Below are 23,018 nucleotides of genomic sequence, written 5' to 3' on the forward strand. Positions count from 1 at the left end.
CCTGGTGGCTCAGTCAGTCGAGTCTGCCCACGATACGGGAGACCTGGGTTAGATCCGTGGGTTGGGAAGATCCCCTGGAGAAGGAAATGGCAACCAACTCCAGTATTCTTGCCTAGAGAAATCCATGGACAGAGGAACCTGGAGGGCTACAGTCCATGGGTCACAAAGAGTTGGACACGACTGAGTGACTTTCACTTCTTAGACCTATCTGAATAGCAGTATACAAATACAGCACTCTTTATGAGAAACAATTTATGGATCATAAAATATATAGAACAAAATGTAAGTCTCCGTTTAGTCCCCTACCCCTAAACTACTATTCTCTCTAGAGGTAACCACTGTCTACTATTTGGGGTCCATCCCTCCAGTTCCTTTTTCTAAACGGCTCTGAACAAGTTGTTGCCTTCTTAGCATTTAGTCGCGAAGACTGACAACTACTAATTCCTTATATTGTGGAGCAGTTTACAATTTCACATCTGCGGATACAGTAAAAATTTCAGAATAATGTGTCTTATGAGATCGAAACAAGATTCAGAGAAATTAAGTAAGACAAGCCACCCAACTCATAGTTTTGTTTTTTAATGTGGATCTTGAACTGGTGTTCAGACTCTGTTAAGTGAGTTTTATAAACCAGTGCTTCTCAGACTTTAACATAAATTCAGATCTGTGGATCTTGTCTGAATAGGTCTGAGGTGGGGCCTGAAACTCTGTGTTGCTGACATGGATCATACTTCAAGAAGCAAGGCCCCTTCCACAGTTACTTTTATTTTAGATAAGTTTGACAAATTTTATTAAAAAAAAGTGGAGTATCTTATTTAAGTTTAAGATATTATGTTCTTAAATTTGAAAAGTGGTATATATAATGTTTTTAATACATATAAAATACATTGTTAAGCAAAAGTGGGATTTTTAAACAAAAGTGCTTCTAGAATGAAAAGATTATCTACGTTGATACAACATGTAGGTCTCCTTGAATTCTTTTTTTAAGTTTTATTTATGATTTTATAATATGGATATGTTATAAATCATATTCTTATAGGTTGTTTCTGATTTTTAATATTAGAAACGGTGTTACAGTGACAATCTATTATGCAGTTTCTAGGTATTCTTCAGGATAAACTTCTAGAAATGAAATGTACTGGGTCAAGGGAATCATACATTAAACTTTGAAAAGTATGTATTGGCACCTTGCCTTCCAAAAAATCCGCTTTTATCCGCAATCCTTGTCTAGTTTGTTGATTTAAATATGGTAGCTGATTCCTAGTTTCTTTAGGTGAAAATTGTGTTGGCACCTTTCCACATCACATTTTCACTGAACTTCTTGCTGGGTGCTAGGGAATTAAGAATGAGCCAATGCTCACATTTACAAACTAGAGATAGAACTGAAGTTATACCGGCTGAGGAATCCCAGCCCTGCTCCCTATACCCCACACCGTGGGAACCATCAGGCACATCTTTACCTAATCCTTGAACCAGAAAGGGAATTGGGACTGGGGAGGTGCTTCAGACCAAACTGGAAACTCTGCAATACCCTGATTCACAGTTGTGCTCTCATTAGGGTCTGACATCCAAAAATCTTGCTAAAATAATTTAATCTCTAGTTCATGCTAAGTATTTGGTTTTGAAGTTGCATTGATAAGTCTGGGAAGAGAATTATTTTTTCCTTTTAAAGACAGAATCCATATATAAAAACTGCACAGTTAAGCTGTAAGCACATGTCAGTTGTTTGATTTCCTATTGACTGTATTTTTGTCCTGTGATTAATGTGATAAATGAAAATAATGAGATTGGTAATTAGTTGTAAGTGGCAGAGTGTTTTTAATAAATAGTGTTGGGTGGTATTTGAGAAGTTCAGTTCAGTCGCTCAATCTTGTTCGACTCTTTGAGACCCCATGAATCGCAGCATTCCAGGCCTCCCTGTCCATCACCAACTCCCGGAGTTCACCCAAACTCATGTGCATTGAGTCAGTGATGCCATCCAGCCATCCCATCCTCTGTCGTCCCCTTCTCCTCCTACCCCCAATCCCTCCCAGCATCAGGGTCTTTTCCAATGAGTCAGCTCTTCGTATGAGGTGGCCAAAGTATTGGAGTTTTAGCCTTAGCATCAGTCCTTCCAATGAACACCCAGGACTGGTCTCCTTTAAGATGGACTGGTTGGATCTCCTTGCAGTCCAAGGGACTCTCAAGAGTCTTCTCCAACACCACAGTTCAAAAGCATCAATTCTTTGGCACTCAGCTTTCTTCACAGTCCAACTTTCACATCCATACATGACCATTGGAAAAACCATAGCCTTGACTAGACAGACCTTTGTTGGCAAAGTAGTATCTCTGCTTTTGAATATGCTGTCTAGGTTGGTCATAAGTTTCCTTCCAAGGAGTAAGTGTCTTAATTTCATGGCTACAGTCACCATCTGCAGTGATTTTGGAGCCCCTAAAAATAAAGTCTGCCACTGTTTCCACTGTTTCCCCATTTATTTGCCATGAAGTGATGGGACCAGATGCCATGATCTTAGTTTTCTGAGTGTTGAGCTTCAAGCCACCTTTTTCACTCTCCTCTTTCACTGTCATCAAGAGGCTTTTTAGTTCTTCTTCACTTTCTGCCATAAGGGTGGTGTCATCTGCATATCTGGGTTATTGATATTTCTCCCAGCAATCTTGATTGCAGCTTGTGCTTCATCTAACTGAGCATTTTGCATGATGTACTCTGCACATTAAGTTAAATAAGCAGGGTGACAATATACAGCCTTGACGTACTCCTTTTCCTATTTGGAACCAGTCTGTTGTTCCATGTCCAGTTCTAACTGTTGCTGCCTGACCTGCATACAGGTTTCTCAAGAGGCAGGTCAGGTGGTTTGCTATTCCCATCTCTTTCAGAATTTTCCACAGTTTATTGTGATCCACACAGTCAAAGGCTTTGGCATAGTCAATAAAGCAGAAATAGATTTGAGAAGTGTTGGGCAGAAAGTGAAGAGGAACTAAAAAGCCTCTTGAGGCTTAAAGCTCAACACTCAGAAAACTAAGATCATGGCATCTGGTCCCATCACTTCATGGCAAATAAATGGGGAAACAGTGGAAACAGTGGCAGACTTTATTTTTAGGGGGCTCCAAAATCACTGCAGATGGTGATTGCAGCCATGAAATTAAAAGACTCTTACTCCTTGGAAGGAAACTTATGACCAACCTAGATAGCATATTCAAAAGCAGAGACATTACTTTGCCAACAAAGGTCCATCTAGCCAAGGCTATGGTTTTTCCAGTGGTCGTGTATGGATGTGAAAATTGGACTGTGAAGAAAGCTGAGTGCCAAAGAATTGATGCTTTTGAACTGTGGTGTTGGAGAAGACTCTTGTGAGTCCCTTGGACTGCAAGGAGATCCAACCAGTCCATTCTGAAGGAGATCAGTCCTGGGTGTTCTTTGGAAGGACTGATGCTAAAGCTGAAACTCCAATACTTTGGCCACCTCATGCAAAGAGTTGACTCATTGGAAAAGACTGTAATGCTGGGAGGGCTTGGGGGCAGGAGGAGAAGGGGACGACAGAGGATGAGATGGCTGGATGGCATCACCGACTCAATGGACATGAGTTTGGGTGAACTCCGGGAGTTGGTGATGGACAGGGAGGCCTGGCATGCTGTGATTCATGGGGTTGCAATGAGTCGGACACGACTGAGCGACTGAACTGAACTGAACTGAACTGGGTAGTGATTATAGTTCAGGTCCCTGGATGGGTTTTGATAAATCAATAATGGAGAATAGTAATTTGAGTAAAAGCCTTTTTTTCCTTGGGGCTATTACTAGTGATGATACGTTTCTCTTAAAAAATATGGGTTTCTGATTTCTCTTTGAAAAAAGTCAGGAGTTGTTTTCACTTAAATACTTCACTGTGTAGTTACACTTGTAAAACTTAAAATCTCTTTTAAGTTTCTAAGTTGATTAGTTTCTAAAACTTGAAGCTTTAAGAAGACTTTAAGAAATTAATTGATCTAACTTAATTTGTAGAAGGAGAGAGTCCTAGAAAGATGAGTAACCTGCTCAAGGTCACATAGCCAGTTAATGTCAGTCACCAGACTAGGACCCAGGTCTCTTGGCTCCTAGTCCTTTCTGGTGTACTTCCAGTTCTCTTGAGCAACTGATTCTTTAAAACTGTAATCAAATTTTCTGTGTTTTATGTATAGTTCACCATACTGAATACTTGCTTTTGAAGCATAGTGGTTGTTTTAATCATGCTTTTTATCATACGAAAAAGTTTGAAATGAAAAATGCTTCCATGGATAAGGTTACAGAGATAAAAATACTTAATCATTCATAGTCTATAAGTTATACTAAAACTATAAGCTTATAGTTTTCTGCCTAACTATAAATTTAATTCCTTAGTGTTGTAGAAGATTCTGTGTTCAGAATAGAATTAGGCAATTTCCAACCATAATTTATTCCTCTTTATTGTAATCATAGCACTTTCCAAATTTTTTTTTTGTTGACTGTTGAGCCCTTGGCAGAAGCAAAGGGAGGTGTTAGGCCAGTGAGGAAGCTATTATGAATGGAGTATATGGCAGCTGTACAAGTATATTGTTGGTTTCCCGGAGCTGAGTGTGTTTCTTTTTGACATTGTTCTGAGTGATGCTGTAAATGTACAGGCAGAAGTAAACAAAAGGAAGCCATTTTTGCTATTCCAGGACTTGTAAAGCAAAATAAAATTAGTCAAATGGAGAATAGACAAGGAAAATATCTTTCAGAAATTTTTTTGGTGAAGTTTTAAAGCTCAGAATGCTCATTTGTACTTTAGAGGTTAATGAAAACTAAGTGTTTAAAATCCTTTGCGACCCCATGGACTGTAGCCTACCAGCCTCCTCCGTCTATCCATGGGATTTTCCAGGCAAGAGTACTGGAGTGGGTGGCCATTTCCTTCTCCAGGGGGATCTTCTTGACCCAGGGATTAAACCCAGGTCTTCCACATTGTAGGCAGACGCCTTTAACGTCTGAGCCACCTTGTATCCCTAAGTAGTAAAGGCAGGTTCTTTTGGCTTTTGATGTTTGTTAACTATTGAGTTGAATTATTCACAAAGGCTTTGGGAAACTTTTCCCCTAGAGGCTCTAAATATTTAGGGAATTTTTTTTTTTCTGGAGATTTTAATATCAAAAAAGTTACTCAACCTGTATACTTTCTTTATGGTCTGTGTTAGTGTTAAAGACTCAGAGTTGTCAGTGGAGTGCTGATTTTCCTGGTCATGTGATGATTTATCTTTGAAATATCTTGAGAAAAGCAGATATTTAATCTACAAACGATCTTTATGAGGTCACATTCTAAGGAGGGACTGGTAACATTCATGGGATGTACCACGGGATGGTGGTGGTTCAAAAATGTGAACTAATCAAGTGTTTAGGAGACATTTTAGACCTCATGATATTTTAAATCTGTTTGTTGTGAGGGGTAATATGGTTTTTCAGTTCATTGTCATTAACAGCATTTATGGTTTGCTTACTATAGGTTGGGCAGAACAATTTTAGTTTAGTTTTGTTATTGGAAGGAAGTATACCTTTTTCCCAGAGGTGTTAGGGAAATACTCCATTTTAGCTTGAATTCTTAATACATTTGCTTTGAAATAGGGAGAATATAGGAGAAGACAATGGCAACCCACTCCAGTACTCTTGCCTGGAGAATCCCATGGACAGAGGAGCCTGGTAGGCTACAGTCCATGGGGTCTCAAAAAGTTGGGCATGACTGAGCGACTTCACTTTCACTTTTCACTTTCATGCATTGGAGAAGGAAATGGCAACCCACTCCAGTGTTCTTGCCTGGAGAATCCCAGGGACAGAGGAGCCTGGTGGGCTGCTGTCTATGGGGTCACACAGAGTCGGACACGACTGAAGTGACTTAGCAGCAGCAGGGAGAATATATGGGTTAGGGGTGTATGGCCTTGGATACAGTAAATTTGGAGGGACCTCTGCTTGATTTGAATCTTTGAAGGAGTGGATACTGTAGCTTTTGCAGGTTGTTGGTCACCCTACTCTTGGGAGGCTTGCTGCCTTTTCTCTATCTTTTGGTTACGAAGTAGTCTGAGACCATACACGTTTGGAAGGCTATCTGCAGCATGGCCAGGATGGTAGGAATAATGGGGTCAGTTTCTGGGAGTTATCAAAAGGTTATGTGAGGTCTAACCTGTCTTCAATAGATAATTCCTGTGTAACCTGCAGATAAACCTGGTCAAATTGTATGGAAATGGGGAGGGGATGAGCCTTAAATGTCTGCTTTTTTTTTTTTGAAATTGTGCAGTCCCTTCATAAACACTTATTATGAGATGGGTATTATTATCTTACAGGTAAAAACTGAGGCTCAGAGGTTAAGAAATTTACTGAAAGTAAAAGACAGAAATAGGACATTCTGATGTGGCTATTTGGTATAATCTTGTTGTATTAAAACATTTCAATTCAACACATAAACACATATTTTAGGCTTTCTCTTACTGTCTCCTTTTTAATTCCCTGATGCTCCACATCTCTCTCTTAATGACCCTCTTTACCTTGCTCTTTACATGTTAGTCTCACTGACCTTTCTGTTCCTCAGATCCAAACCTGTTCCCACCCTAGGGCTGTTGGATTGGTTGTTCTCTCTGTTTGACCTACGCTTCTGCTGATTCTACGTGACTGGCTCCTTCCTGCAATTTTAACTGAGCCTAAGTTCATCTTAGAGAAGCCTTCCCTACTCACTATGCTACAGTGTCATTCAGTATTTTCTTATTATTCTATTTTAATTATCTGCAAAGAAGCTGATATTTTTCTTATTGATTTCCTTTTGTTGTTTATTGCTTGATTCCACTCAGATTCAGGATTATTGTATTTTCACTTCTATGTCCCAGTGCCTGACATATTTGTTGAATGGGTGCATTGAGAAAAATCAAAACCAGGTGCAATCTTCTTAAATATTTGTGTCTGTTTCAACCTGTCCTCACTCCCTTTCTTCCTGTTTTAGGGGAAGAAGGTGTCCCTTCTTTCTATGGTATTAGGTGTTTAGTGTTCCTAGCTGAGTTGTAGACCCCATTTAATTTATCTTCTCTTCTGGCTCTTTATCCATGTGAAACCCATTCCGTAGTCTCTGAAGATAAAACCTTCAGTCTTGGTCTCTTAGTCTCAATGTCACTCTCCCCTAACTCCTTCCGTGCACCAATTTAAGAACCTACCATTTTAATTTTTATTATAAATGTATATTCTCAGTCATAAATACCTGCCTTACAAATGAGATTTTGGAATGTAATACTTATAAATCAAAGACTACTTTTTAAAAATTAGTATGAGTTCATAACTCTGTTGCATTTCAAGTATATTATCTTCTGAGGTAGAGTCCTGTTTCTTGGCTGTGTTGTTCCCTTTTGGCTTGAAACCCTTAATAGGATGAGCCGCTTCCTAAAACACTATTAAAATATTCATAAATCAGATATTTTTGTTGATTCAGCTTGTCTTTATTTGCTAGGCTTATATAGGGCTCTGTTTCAAGAGTACAGGAAATGATGTACAGAGGATAAAACATTTAGTTTAAAAATTTTCGTATGCTCTTACATCATTTGAAGAACAACTAGCAACTAAATTGGAATTTTGCAATTGTTCTAGATGGACCTAGTGATTCCATAGTTGTTCATCACAGTCATATTTGTAATAGCGAAGACTTAAAAACAATATTAATGTTAAAGTGGAGGGGATGGTTTAAGATGCAGTATGTCCATAGAGTACAATCATTTAGATGTCTTTAAAAAGTTTATATAAGCTTTCGGTGACACAAGAAAATAGGCATTTTAAAATATGAATTAAAGCATTGGAAGTCAGATTTCTTCTTCTACCAATGTTAGACTAGGTTGTTTGGAACCAAATAATGCTGCTGGCAACTAGAGAAGCTAGAAGAGGTCAAAGAGCTATAAAGGCAATGAGGAATTAGAGGCCAGGATCTGGAAGATAAGGAAGGCTCTGAAAGGTAAGGCTGATTTTTGAGGCTGCCTTGCCCATGAGGTCATTGTTGATTCTGAAAGCAATAGGTGAAGAGGCCAAATAGAATTTTCAAAATGCTCATGTCATGGAGGACAAAAAACTGGAATTAGGGCCTGCCACGGTGGAGGGAAACACTCTGGATTTGGGGGTTGAGTCCCTGAGGGCCTGAATTATAGGAGTTATTCACTTCTGTCTTTACAGGGAACTGAAGACTGAAACCCAGCTTTTTAATCTCAATTTTGGGTTAGATTAAGACGACCTGGAATTCCTCATGTCCCTAGCTAATCTGTTTGCTAGAAGCAAAAGCAAATCCTTTCTGGATAATATCATCCATAGCCTCAGATTATCTCTATAATTTTTTATATACACTGTTCAGTCCTCAATAAAAATTAGGAAGGCTTATGAAAAGGTAAACTACAATGAACAGGAAAGATTGATAATAGAAACATACAAGGGATACAGATATTTGAGCTGTCAGTCATGGGTTTATATCTATGATAAATGTCTTAGAAGAATTGAAAGTAAAATTGATAATTTTGTCAGAGATCTGAAATGGTACATAATGAAATAGAAATTCTAGAACTGAAAAACAGAAGAACTGATTGTTAAAGAACTCAGTGGTTGGGTTTAACAGCATAAAGCTGAAGGAAAAACTAGTGAAGTGGAAGATAAGTCAGAAAAAAATCTAGACTGAAGCATTGAGAGACAAAAGGATGGAGAGTGTGAGAGACGTATGGAATACTGAGTAAAGTTCTCATGGACAAGTACTTGAAATTGAGAAAGAGAATAAAGGGAATGAGGCAGAAGCTGTATCTGATGGAAAATTGGTTGAGAATTTTCCAAAACTGGTGAAAGTGAAGTCATAAAGTGTTCTCAACACCAGGAAAAATCCAGAGTAAACTGCACTGAGGCACATTCTCAGTAAAGCCCGAAGAAAAGAGAAATCTTACAAGCGACCACAGGATAAAAGACGTTTTACAGTCAAAGGTGCAGCAGTGAGACCGACAGCAAGCCTTTCCAGCAGGAGCAGTGGCATCCAGAAGGCATGCCTCATTTCATTGCGCCTGACAGATGATACATGTTTATAAATTGAAGGCTTGTGGCAGCTCTGTGTTGTCAGTTGAAGATTAGCAATCTTTTAGTAATATTTTAAAATTAAGGTATGTATATTATTTTAAAAGACACATTACTATTGGACACTTAATAGACTGCAGTATAATATAAGGATAGCTTATGTGCACTGGGGAACCAAAAATTGTGTGTGAGTTGCTTTATAGCAGTACTCCCTTCATTGCAGTGGTTTGCTCTGGAAATGGTGGTATCTCCGAGGTATGCCTGTAGCTGAGGAGAATTTACAGCCCATAGCCTATACCCTGAAGGGCAGAGGGTGTTCTTGAGGCTGAAGGAAAATGATTTGAGATGCAATGAAGAGGATGAAGGGTGGTTATGTGGGTAAATATGAATGAATGTTGTCTGTATAAAATAATAAATAGTAATGACTTCTGAACTTGATATGCTATTTGGGAGTCAAATGTATGATAGTAATAGCACATGACTTGAAAAGAGTAAATGGAGTTAGTGCTCCACGTCCCTTGCATTGTCTGGGAAGTGTAAAAGTACTACTTGATACAAGTTTTCATGAATCAGAGTGCATTTTATAATTACTAAGGTCTTCATTTAAAGGTGTTCATTTAAAGAGTAGCAGAAGAATATATATTTGACAAGCTAATGGTGAAAAATGGGACAGTAAACGTGTAAACTAAATGACGGCTAGAAAGGGAAGGTAAAGGAATGTGAAAGAAGAGAGACACATTGGAAACAGTAAATTATTTTATTACTTACTATACTGTCAGAACTTATTAAGTGAACCATATGAAATTGGCAGTATTTGACCTGCAATAATAAGTTTCATAATTGAAGTGTAAACAGGTCAAATTAGTTAAAACCAAAGATTGTCAGGATGGATTAAAAGGAAGCCAGTTACATTCTGCACAACAAAATCATGCCTTAAATGTAAGAATCCTTTTTTTTTTTTGGTGCACATCTCGGCTTGCAGGATCTCAGTTCCCTGATCAGGGATTGAACCCAGGCCATGCAGTTGAAAGCCCAGAATCCAAACCACTAGCCCCCTATTTGTAGACTTTTTGATGATGGCTAGGAAATCCCGTGGACGGAGGAGCCTGGTAGGCTATAGTCCATGGGGTCTCGAAGAGTGGGACACGACTGAGCGACTTCACTTTCACTTTTCACCTTCATGCATTGGAGAAGGAAATGGCAACCCACCCCAGTGTTCTTGGAAAATCCCAGGGACAGGGGAACCTGGTGGGCTGTCATCCCTGGGGTCGCACAGAGTTGGACACGACTGACGCGTCTTAACAGCAGAGCAGTCTGACCGATGTAAGGTGACCCCTAACTGTAGTTTTGATTTGCATTTTTCTACTAATTAATGATGTTGAGCATCTTTTCATGTGTTTGGCCATTTGTATGTCTCCTTTGAAGATGTGTCTATTGAGATCTTCCTCTTATTTTTTGATTAGGTTGTTTGTTTTTTGAAATTGAACTGAATGAGCTGGTTTGTATATTTTGGAGATTAATCCCTTGTCAGTTGCTTTGTTTGAGAACATTTTCTCCCATTCTGTGGGTTGTCTTTTGTTTTGTTTATGGTTATGATTTGTTTTAGTGTCTTAAGTAATACTTCCCCTTTGAGATCATAAAGTTCAACAAATATTTTCCAAATTTTTTTCCGAAAATCTTGAAAGCTTTTTCTCTGCACAAAATCTTTAATTCACCGGAAATTTACTTCTTATGCAATGTGTAAGGGATATGTTTTTTCCATATGGATAACCAGTTTTCCAGTAGTTTTTCTCTTTAATTGATTTGTGGGTTTGCTGTTTTTTTCGCCATGCCTCAGGGCATGCAGGATCTTAGTTCCCTGACCAGGGAGAGGACCCGCCCCAGAAGTAGAAGTGCAGAGTCCTAACCACTGGATCACCAGGGAACTCCTCTTGGTCTTATTTGTAATGCCGCTTCTGATACTGAATTTCTGTACGTGTGTGTCTCTGTTTGGTCTCTCTTCTTATTCATTTGGTCATTTATCTGTCTTTGGCTGATATCACATTATTTTAATTGTAAGATATGAAAGAGTCTTGATAGCCCATTGGGTAAATACCTCCTACTTCAAAATAGGCTTGACTGGTTTTCATTTCTTTTTATTCCATGTGAGTTTGGGATCAACTTGTTAAGTTCTGCGAAAAAGCTCTTTGGGGTTTTGATAGGAAGTGCCCTGCATTTATATACTAACTTGGGGGAGAAGTGACATTTCCTTAAACATGATACAATTGTTCCTTAATTTCTGTTTTTACCTTCTTCAGTAAAGTTTAATAATTTTCTTCATAAAAGTCTTGCAAATTGTTAGATGTATTCCTAGGAGCCTTAAAATTTTATTTAAGCCATTTAAAATGACAACAATTAAAATCATGTTTTAAACTTATTTATAAAATATTTATGAATGCTGTTTTGGTTTATTGGTTTTGAATCCAGGTTATTTTTGAATCCAGTAACCTGTTAGACTGTTTGTTTCTAATGGTTTGTCAGTTCTCCTTTATTTTAATCATGGACAGTTATATCAGCTGCAAATAAGATAAATTTTATTTTTTTCTGTTACTTATATTTTTACCACCCATGTATGCATATCTCAACAATTTAATGGGATATCTTTGTAACAGTAGTGTAGTCATATATGATAATGGTGTTAAGTATATTTTGTTTTCTGGTTTCTCTAGATCTGTTTTGAGAGGAGCATCCATGTGGTAGTATGGTGGTGGTGGTGTAGTCACTAAGTCGTGTCCAATTCTTGCGACACCATGGACTGTAGCCTGCCAGGCTCTTCTGTCCTTGTCCAGGCAAGAATACTGGAGTGGGTTGCTATCTCCTTCTCCAATGTCGTAGTGTAATATTGCTAATAAATATACTACAGTTTATCCACTCTACTGCTGATGGACATTTGGGTTGTTGGTAGTTGTTAGTTGTTAAATATTTTTGTATGTGTATCCTAGTATACCTTTCCAGGTGGAGATCTGCAGGTTGGTAGAGCATATGAATCTTTTAGCCTGACAATATAGTGCTGAACTGTTTTTCAGGGTGGTTTTATTAGCTTAGATTCCCACCAGTAGTATTTGAAGGTCCTTGCTCCTTTCCAGTGATTTAGCATTCCAGTTTCGTGTGTGTAGTGGTAGTTGTGAGCGTATGATTTTCATTTTAATGAAATTAAAATGATTAATAAGATCAAGGACCATTTCATATGTTTAGTGGTTATTTGGATATCTTCTTTTGTTGTGTTCTTGTTCAAGTCTTTTGTTCATTTTGTATTAGGTTGTATCTGCCTTACTGATTTGTAGATGCTCTTTATATATTCTGAATATATATATGTCTTAATATGTACATATTATAAATATCTTCTCTGTTTCTGTACATGTGTTTTCACTCTTTCATGGTATCTAGAAATTCTTTTAGAGTATAGTAGAGTTTAATATTTTCCTTTATTGCTAGTGTATTTATGGTCCTGTTTCAGAATTTTTTCTCCATCATGAGGTAATGAAAGATAGTTTTCCTATCTTCTAAAGCTGCCTTTCACATTTGGGTCTAGAACCCATCTAGGTTTTTGGTTTTGTTTTGTCCTTTTTTTGAAGAGTGGATTCTTTTTATTTTATTCATCTTAATTTTTGGCCATGCTGTATAGCACATGGGATCTTAGTTCCCTGGCCAGGGATCAAACCTGTGTCCCCTACATTGGGAGTACAGAGTCTTAACCACTGGACCACCAGGGAAGTCCTTGATTTGTTTTGTTTATTATATAGTATAAGGTGAGGGTTTAGTTTGACTTTCTTTTTTTCCTGTGTGATTGTACCACTACTGTTTTTGGAAAGATCGTCACTCCATTGTGATAAGTCAAGGGTCTATATATGTGTGGGTCTATTTCTTTACTGAAATAGACGTTATTGTTCCGCTAATTTATGTTTTTTTCAGACACAGAAAAATCTGTGTAAATGTAAAGTGCTAAGTAAGAATAAGAATGAATGCAGATTATTAACCATTATAACAAATATAAAATATACTAAAGTCACCAGTCAAAAAGACAAAGATTGTTACATTGGATTAAAAAAATCTGACTATATGTTTTTTAAAAGAGACCTACTTAAAGCTAAGAACTCAAAAAAGTTTAAAAGAAGGTAAAATAAATTACCAGGCAAACATTCTGAGAGTCTTGCATTTAAATGGGAAGAAATGGTGTCTTGAAAGAGTTGGTTTCAACTCTGCTGGGTCCAAGAGTCTGTGCTCCTGTCCCCCAGTGGTCGTCAAAGCTCTAGGCTCCTACATTTCCAAGGTTTTCCTCCCAGGGCAGCCATGTTCTTTATTTGTGCCCCTGGAAAATTTCTTTGTTCTGTTGTGGGATGAGCCATGCATTTCAAAGAAACTTGCTGTACTTCGTCTAGCATTTTTTAGGCATGTGTGTGGGTGTCTCCCCCACCCCAATTGTGTAGTCTTCTGTGTGTTATCTGAACTGTTAAATACAGTTTAAAGAACCCACCCTTTCGGGGGACTGCTAAAAGTGATTGGGGGGGTGTTATGGATCATTATATTCTTGTGCATTTTTCGTATTTTTGCAAAAGAGCACATATTTTATAACTTTTTTAAATTTAAAAAAGGAAGTTGCCCGTAAGATCCTCCAAGTAATAGTCCTTCTTTTCCATTTGTTGCAGGTGGTGCGGTTGTGTCAGAACCCAAAGCTGGCGCTAAAGAATAGCCCACCTTATATCTTAGACCTGCTGCCAGATACCTACCAGCATCTCCGCACTATCTTGTCAAGATATGAGGGGAAGATGGAGACACTTGGAGAAAATGAGTATTTTAGGGTGTTCATGGAGAATTTGATGAAGAAAACTAAGCAGACCATAAGCCTCTTCAAGGAGGGGAAAGAAAGAATGTATGAGGAGAATTCTCAGCCTAGGTAATGGAGAATACTACACAAATATTTATTCAGGTCTGTGACTGCCCGAATGGGTAACACATAGAAATAGTTGAGTTGGTTTTAATTTAATGTCAACAGAAATAGAACGCAAAGATTACATTTTGACTTAAAGCTGTGTTTTGTGTTAAAGGTTGCCTTGGAGGGTAGTGATCCATCCCTAGCTCTGATCATTTATTTACCTCTGAAAAGTGAGTGACTTACAGTCAGGAAGATGAGCTGGAGACAGGCGGTTTTTTAGAGATCCGGAAGATTGTGGATAGGTGAGAGTTTGAAAGAAAGTAGTTGGAGTTGACAGTAAATAGTAAGGGGTCAGATTTGGACCATGAACTGTGGCCCGCCAGGCTCCTCTGTCCATGGGATTCTCCAGGCAAGAATACTGGAATGGGTTGCCATGCTCTTCTCCAGGGGATCTTCCCCCATCTAGGGATCAAACCCGTGTCTCTTACATACGTCTCCTGCATTGGAAGCTGTGTTCTTTACCACAAGCTCCATTGCCTGAGCCTCATTTGCCTCATTTGCCTGAGCTGGTAGCATATTAAGTAAAGTTATAAGTTGGGGATAATAGAAAAAAATTAGCTAGTAGTTTGGATAACTTTAAAAAAAACTAAACCTAAGTGAAATGACATTTCCTTTATAGGTAAAGTAGATTTTTAAATAGAGAAGAGTAGAATACTTTTCAAATAGAATTGGCAAAATGCAGTTAATGCAATAAATATTTGAGGAACCATTAAATATTCTTCTGTAGTTGTTATATGCTAAAAACTGTATTGGCGGTTCCGTATGTTATTGGCTTGGTTGTTGTAAATTACGTATGGGGAGAGAAATAGATTGATTGCATGTATCGTATAGTTGTGTTTTGTCCAATCGGAATTAAATATTAACTTACCTGGAACAAGTAATAAGATATAAATTCTGTTAGAACTTTTTGGGGAGTAACTTACTCTTGAGGAGTGACTTGAATTGGGAGGGACAATAATTTCTGAGGGCATTCAGTCGGTGTGCCAAGGAGTAATTTACTAAATGGTATCCTTGTAGCCTTTGATTCTGTTGGCTTAGATTCTGGGAACTTTCATCTCTCACTTAAAATTTTACCCACATCATTACTCATGTTAACTTTACTGTGACAAATGACTCAGGTTTGGTCCAGAGTATTAGAATTTTCTTCTTAAGAAGATTTCTGGTGACTGAATTCTATTTGTAGGAACTTTTATAACATCTAATTTATATGAAAATGACCTTTGTCTACTCAAATTATTTAAATTTTATGGCTTTTGTTAAAACCATGACTACTTAGACATTAACTAATCAGTCATTTTGTATTGCTAAATTAAAAGTAATTTTGGACTTTATTAAGTACTGTAACTTAAGAATAATTTTATTTATCATCCACAGTGTACTCGGTTCTAATTCTAGGAGGTGAAAAGAAGAGTTAAGCATTTAATTCTGATGTGATAAGTGCTTTAATAAAAATATATACAAAATGCTGTGTGAACAGTTTTGCCTAGTGGCATCAGGGAATGTGGCACAGAGAAAGTATTATTTGAGCTAGATTTTGAAGGATCTTCTGAAGGAATTTTCTAGGCAGAGAAGTGAAGCAAAGGCCTTTAACACAGTGGCGTGAAAATGCAGGCTCTGTTTAAAGAACGTGAGCAGTCTGGTTTGGCTAGAACTAGGGGAGATAGATAAGCTGGAAATACAGGTTGGAGTCAGATTGTAAAGAGCTGTTTTTTGACCTCTAGAATTTCTCCTGTTGATAACATGCTGCTATAGAAAAGGTTTTATTTATTTATTTTTTGAATTGTTGTTCAGTTGCTAAGTCATGTGCAACTCTTTGTGACCTCATGGACTGCAGCTTTTTTAAAATGATGAAACAAAATTTGTAGATTTTTCAATCTTTTTGGAGCACACTGAACATTGACATTTTATTTTTTTTTAATTTTTATGACTGATAGTTCATCACTGAGAGGCAGGACAGTCTACTGGTTAAGAAGAGGATTAACTCTGAAGCCAACTGCCTTAGTTTGAATTTAACTTTTCCGCTTACTTAGTGAGCGACTTCACTTTCACTTTTCACTTTCATGCATTGGAGAAGGAAATGGCAACCCACTCCAGTGTTCTTGCCTGGAGAATCTCGGACGGGGGAGCCTGGTAGGCTGCCGTCTATGGGGTCGCACAGAGTTGGACACGACTGAGGTGACTTAGCAGCAGCAGTGTGATTCCTTGGTTTCCTCATCTGTAAAATGAGATAATATAACTTTTCTTGTGGGGAATTTGATAAGTAAATGTTGGTACTTAGAACAGTGAATTTTCTTGTTGGGAATTTGATAAGTAAATGTTTGATACTTAAAACAGTGATTGGCATATGGAAAATAATGAGTGGGTTAGCTCTTATTATATTAATCATCTTCATTACTTTTATTACTATAAACATAGATTGTTGTGTCAGGCTGTTTGTTATTAGTAAGCGTAACCTAATGGGACTTCCCAAATGGTGCTAGTGATAAAGAACTCACCTGCTAGTGAAGGAGATAGAGGAAACAAGTGTTCGATCCCTAGATGGGGAAGATCCCCTGGATAAGGGCATGGCAACCCACTCCAATATTCTTGCCTGGAGAATCCCATGGACAGAGGAGCCTGGCGGGCTATAGTTCGTAGGGGTACAAAGAGTCAGACATGACTGAAGCGACCTAGCAGGCACACATACATGCCGTGAAACGCATAAACCAGTTTGCTCTTACTACATGGCTTCACAAGATGCTTGTAAGTTCTTTTGCCTTTTTTAAAAAATCTTACTGTCAATATGTCTGTTGGTATCAATTTCATTTCCCCTAATATAAAGCTTTTAATCCACTATAGGCTTTGCCCATACAACCAGGCTTGTACAAATTATATATAAAGTGGGAATAAATAAATTTGAGGTGAGAATACAGTTTTTTTAAGTAAAGGAAAATATATGGCTTTATGATCTTTGTGATCTGTATTTTGGTTGTTAGGAGGCTTTTTTCCTATGCAATTTTAAAAATTGAGATAGAATTCATATACCATAAAATTCACCCTTTTAAAGTATATAATTTAGTAGTTTTTAGTGTGTTCACAAAGTTGTGCAACCGTCACTACCACTTAATTCCAGAACATTTTTATCTCCCCAGAAAGCAGCCTCATTTTCATTAGCAGTCACTCCCCATTCCCTTCTCCTGCTTCTCCCCAGCCCTTGATGACCAGTAATATTTACTTTCTGTCTCTGTGGATTGCCTGTAATAGACATTTCATTTACATATGGCCTTTTTTGTCTAGCGTCTTTGACTTAGCATGTTTTCCCATTCATCCATCTTATAGCATAGATCATTACTTCATTCCTTTTTATGGCAAAATTATATTTATATTGTATTTGTGTGTGTGTGTGTGTGTGCGCGCTAAGTCATGTCCAACTCTGTATGACTCCATGGGCCATAGTCCACCAGGCACCTCTGTCCGTGGGATTTCCTAGGCAAGGTTACTGGAGTGGGTTGCCATTTTCTTCCCCAAGGGTCTTCCTGACCTGGGGATCAAACCCGTGTTTTCTGTGTCTCCTGCATTGGTAGGCGGATTCTTTTCCACTGTGCTACCAGGGTATTTATATTGTATTGTAATTATATTTTATTGATATTGTATTGACATTTTGATTACAGACATTTGGATGCTTTTATTACTAATAATGCTACTGTGAACATTTATGTGCAATTTTTTGCGAGACTATATGTTTTCAGTTCTGTTGGATATATATCTAGGAGTGGAATTGCTGAGTCATATGGTAATTCTGTATTTAACATTTTGAGGAACCACCAAATTGTTTTCCACTGCAGCTGCACCATTTTACATTCCCCAAGCAATGTATAAGGGTTCCAACTTCTCACCAATACTTTTATTTTTTTTGTTATAGCCATCTTACAGGGTATGAAGTAGATACTCAATTGTTTTGATTTTCGTTTTCCTAATAAGTAATAAAATGAGCATTCTTTTTATATGTTTATTCTCTGCTTGTGTATGTTCTCTGGAAAAATGTTTATTTGAATCCTCTGCTTGTTTTTTTGACCTGGGTTACTTGGCATCCGGTTCTATCACTTCATGTCATGTAGAAGGGGAAAAAGTGGAAGCAGTGACAGATTTTATTTCTTGGGCTTTAAAATCACTGCAGATGGTGACTGTAGCCATGAAATTAAAAGACACTTGGTCCTTGGAAGGAACGCTATGACAAACCTAGACAGAATATTAAAAAGCAGACATCACTTTGCCGACAAAGGTCCATTTACTGCTGCTGCTGCTAAGTCACGTCAGTCGTGTCCGACTCTGTGCGACCCCGTGATGGCGGCCCACCAGGCTCCTGTCCCAGGGATTCTCCAGGCAAGCATACTGGAGTGGGTTGCCATTTCCTTCTCCAGTGCATGAAGTGAAAAGTGAAAGTGAAGTTGCTCAGTAGTGTCCGACTCTTTAGCCTACCAGGCTGTAGCCTACCAGGCTCCTCCGTCCATGAGATTTCCCAGATAAGAGTAGTGGAGTGGGTTGCCATTGCTTTCTCCAAGGGTCCGTCTAGTCAAAGCTATAGTTTTTCCAGTAGTCAGGTAATGATATGAGAGTTGGATCATAAAGAAGGCTTAGTGCCGAAGAATTGATGCTTTCGAACTGTGTTGCTGGAGAAAACTCTCGAGAGTCCCTTGAACAGCAGGGAGATCAAACTAGTCAATCCTAAAGGAAATCAACCCTGAATATTCATTGGAAGGACTGATGCTGAATCTCCAGTACTTTGGCCACCTGATGCAAAGAGCTTACTGTTTGGAAAAGACCCTGATGCTGGGAAAGATTGAAGGCAAAAGAAGAAGGGGGCATCAGAGGATGAGATGGTTAGCTAGCATCACTGACTCAGTGCACATGAATTTGAGCAAACTCTGGGAGATAGTGGAGGATAGGGGAGCCTGGTGTGCTGCAGTCAGTGGGATTGCAAAGAGTCAGACACGGCTTAAGGACTGAACAACAACTTGTCTTTTTATTGTTGAGTTGTAAGAGTTCTTTACATATTCTGGATACTAGATTCTTATCAGATATATGATTTGTAAAACTTTATTCCTATTCTGTGAATCATCTTTTCACTTTGTTGGTAGTATAATTTGGTAGCCTTTCCCTTCTTTAGGGGATCTTCCCAACTCAGGGATTGAACCCAGGTCTCCCACATTGCAGGCAGATTCTTTACCAGCTGAGCCGCAAGAGAAGCCCAAGAATACTGGAGCGGGTAGCCTTTCCCTTCTCCAGGGGAGCTTCCTGACCCAGGAATCAAACTGAGGTCTCCTGCATTGCAGGCAAATTCTTTACCAGTTGAGCTCTCAGGGAAGCCCAGATTCTTATCAGATACATGATTTATAAAACTTTATTCCCCTTCTGTGGGTCGTCTTCTCTCTTTCTTGATAGTGTCATTTGAAGCAGAGAAGTGTTTTATTTATTTATTCGGTTGCACCGGGTCTTAGTTGCCGCACACAGGCTCTTAGCTGTGGCGTGTGGGATCTAGTACTCTGACCGGGGATCGAACCTGGGCCCCCTGGATTGGGAGTGCAGAGTCTTAGCCATTGGACCACCAGGGATGTCCCTGAAGCATGAAAGTTTTTAATTTTGATGAAGTGCAGTAATTTCTTTCTTTGGTTCCTGCGCTTTTGATTTCATAGCTAACAGCGAAAGTGACAGTGTTAGTTGCCCAGTTGTGTCCCGACTCTTTGTGACCCCATGGACTGTACCTCTGTTCATGGAACTCTTCAGGTAAGAATACTGGAGTGGATTGCCATTCCCTTCTCCAGGGGGTCTTCCTAATGTAGGGATCAAACCCAGATCTCCTGCATTGCAGGCAGATTCTTTACTGTCTGAGCCACCAGGGAAGCTTCATAGCAAAGAAACCAGTACCTAATCCAAGATCATGAAGATTACAGTTATGATCATTTTGTGTTAATTTTTGTTTATGGTGTAAGGTAAGGGTCCAACTTAATTCTTTTGATTGTGGTCATCCAGTTTTCCAGCACTATTTGTTGAAAAGACTGTGCTTTTCTCACTGAATGAAGTTGGCATCCGTGTTGAAAGTTAATTGACCATGTGTGTGAAGTTGTATTTCTGGGCTCTCTATTTTATTTCATTGGTCTATATGTCTATCCTTATGCTTTCCCTGGTGGCTCAGACAGTAAAGAATCTGTCTGCAATATAGGAGACCTGGGTTCAGTCCCTGGGTTGGGAAGATCCCCTGGAGAAGGGCATGCCAACCAACTCCAATATTCTTGCCTGGAGAATTCCATGGGTAAAGGAGCCTGGTGGGCTCCAGTCTGTGGGGTTGCGAAGAGTCAAACACAACTGAGCAACTGACTTTAGCTTTCTGTATATATATCTTTATGCCAGTACCACATCATCTTAATGACTGTAACTTTGTAGTAAAGTTTTAAAATCAGAAAGTGTAAATCTTCCAGCTTCATCCTTTTTCTAAATTGTTTTGGCTTTTTGAAGTCCCTTGAGATTCTTATGAATTTTAGGATTAGCCTGCCAATTTCTACCAAAAGGGTAGCTGGAATTTTAATAGAAATTGCACAGGACCTTTAGATCAGTGCAGGAATTACTGCTATCCCAACAATACTAAGTCTTCGCAATCTATGAATGTGGGATGACTTCCCATTTATTTTGGGGTCTTTAATTTCTTTCAGCAGCATTTTGTTTTCAATGTACAAATCATTTACCTCTTTGGTTAAATTTATTCCTAAGTACTTTACTCTTTCAGATGCTATTATATGAAATTGTTTTTTCTTAGTTTCATCTTTGGATTGTTCGTTGCTGCTGTGTAGAAAGAATATGGTTCAGTTTTGTGAAGTTTTGTGTTTGATTTTGAATCCTGTAACTTTGCAGAAATAATTTATTGGTTCTGGTAGTAGTAGGTTTTTTTTTTTTAATGGATTCTTTAGGATTTTCTACAAACAAGATCATGTCATGTGCAAATAGAGGTGGTTTACCTCTTCCTTTTCCATGGGGATGTTTTTAATTTCTTTTTCTTGCCGAATCACTTTAGCTAGAACCTCATGTGTTGGATAGAAATTATGCTGAATAGAAGTAGTGAGAACAGACATCCTTGTCTTGTTCCTGATATTAGGAGGAAAGCTTTCAGCCTTTCATCACTGGGTATGATGTTAACTGTGGGATTTTCATAGATGCCCTTTATCAGGTTGAGAAAGTTTCTATTTCTTTAATTTGTTTTTTTAATCACAAAAAAATGTTATAGGCCTTTTATGATTTGCTCCTGGTTTTTCTTCTTGGGAAAGGAAAATTTCTGGACTCTTGAAATTCTAGAAAAAGTATCTTGAGTTGTGTTAAGGACAAGAATGCAGGCAAGCCCAAGGAGTAACTGAAATCAGGGTTGAGAATCCTGCCAGGACACCACCTGCATTCTCTCAATGCAGATTAATATCTGAATTGTGGGGAAATCTGGTCTCTGCCAGAGGCTTCCCCGGTGACTCAGTGGTAAAAGAATCCACTGCCGATGCAGGAGATGTGGGTTTGATCCCTGGGCTGGGAGGTCCCCTGGAGAAGAAAATGACAACCCACTCCAGTATTCTTGCCTGGGAAATCCCATGGACAGAAAGCCTGGCACGCTACAGTCCATGGGGTCACAAAGAATGAGACACAATTCAGTGATTGAGCAACAGCTGGCCTCTGCTAAACCCAAGATTTACATCTTACAGGTTTCCACCATAGCAGAGCATCTGTGTCTTGATCCCCCTTTTGTTTTAGGCTTGGTATAGACCAATTGATTATCTATGGACCAATCAACTCTAAAAGAAAATCTTAGTTCTATGATTAATCAAACATGGACAAAGTGTCACTTCTAAACAAGCCTGCTATGTCTTGGGGAACATATCTGTTCCCTCAAACCATGTACATGAGGGAATTTGCTCCCTGACTGGATGTTAAGGAGCTTATCCCTTAAATATTCTGTAGAAGAGTGTACATAAGTATCTCAGTATACAATACAGTTACTTCCTGTTTTTATTTTAGAGAGGATATTAGATGAATTAACTTCTCTGAAGACAAATTTGCCCTCATTCTTCTTAGACTTTGTAGAAAATGAATTAAGTGAAAACCATAAGCTGCTTTCTTGCCTTTTATCTTTAATTCTGGTTTTTGCACCTGTTTTCCTTAGTGTGCAGGATGTTATAGTAGAAGCTGAGTGGGATTATATGGTGCAGTTAATTTAAAAATTATCATACAGTATTGTCATTGTCTTATTGTATTCATTTTGGAAGTTAGATTAAACTTTTCTGTTGCATGTATATTATCTTTTTAGAGAAAGCTGAAATTATCAAAATTTGGTTTTGTTATATTCAGCCAGGAAGAATTCAGAAATAGATAAAAGCTTATGTGCTAACCATTCATTAAAGAAAAAATAGTAAGGAGTATTTTCTCTGTGGTAGACACTGCTCTAGGAGCACTGATAGAGCAATAAACAGAAGATAGTCCCTTTTCTCACGATGCTTATTGCGAAGAGTAGTACATGACTTAATGGTTGAACAACAAAATTATAACCTTATGTTCTGTCTCTTTACATTTGCTTCAAAAATATAACCACTGAACCAGTATTCGTTTGGTTTCCGGGTTATCCTCCAGTGGAAGAGTGGTGATTCACAAAGAAATGGCAGAATTTGTTACTGCTGTAGTTTTTCCCTAGTAGCCTGAAAATAGGTGTCAACAAGTATGGCAAATCCTATTGGTAGATAATGGTGTCTTAGATCTGTGTTGAGGAGTTTGGGCAGAACTTGAGGTGTTTTAAAGCTTGCATAACATGACTTGTAAATGCATTGGATTAGGTTTCTGGTTTGAGCACGTGGATGATGTAATGGGAAGCCATGGAAAGGTATAAATAACAAGGGACAGTCATGATCTGATTTTTATTTTACAGTGCTAGTATTAGCTGTTGTGTCGGAAATAGATTAGGCTTGTGGAGGTAGCAGTGATGAAAGTAGAGGGAAT

The 23,018-nt window shown here is 38.4% G+C and overlaps 1 protein-coding gene and 1 non-coding gene across 2 annotated transcripts in view; one reads left to right on the forward strand and one right to left on the reverse strand.

The window, feature by feature from the left end:
• The window catches only part of CBL (Cbl proto-oncogene), an 80,590-nt gene that overhangs the window by 6,154 nt on the left and 51,418 nt on the right, over positions 1 to 23,018 (forward strand). The window contains exon 2 of the mRNA XM_052652621.1: positions 13,732 to 13,979. Coding sequence (XP_052508581.1) covers positions 13,732 to 13,979 — 248 coding nt within the window. The remainder of the gene's footprint in view (positions 1 to 13,731; positions 13,980 to 23,018) is intronic.
• On the reverse strand, positions 12,726 to 12,798 carry TRNAG-CCC (transfer RNA glycine (anticodon CCC)). The gene has a single exon. It is a non-coding gene; the product is annotated as a tRNA-Gly (tRNA).

This window comes from Budorcas taxicolor, chromosome 15 (assembly GCF_023091745.1).
Source record: "Budorcas taxicolor isolate Tak-1 chromosome 15, Takin1.1, whole genome shotgun sequence".
Lineage (NCBI taxonomy): Eukaryota > Metazoa > Chordata > Mammalia > Artiodactyla > Bovidae > Budorcas > Budorcas taxicolor.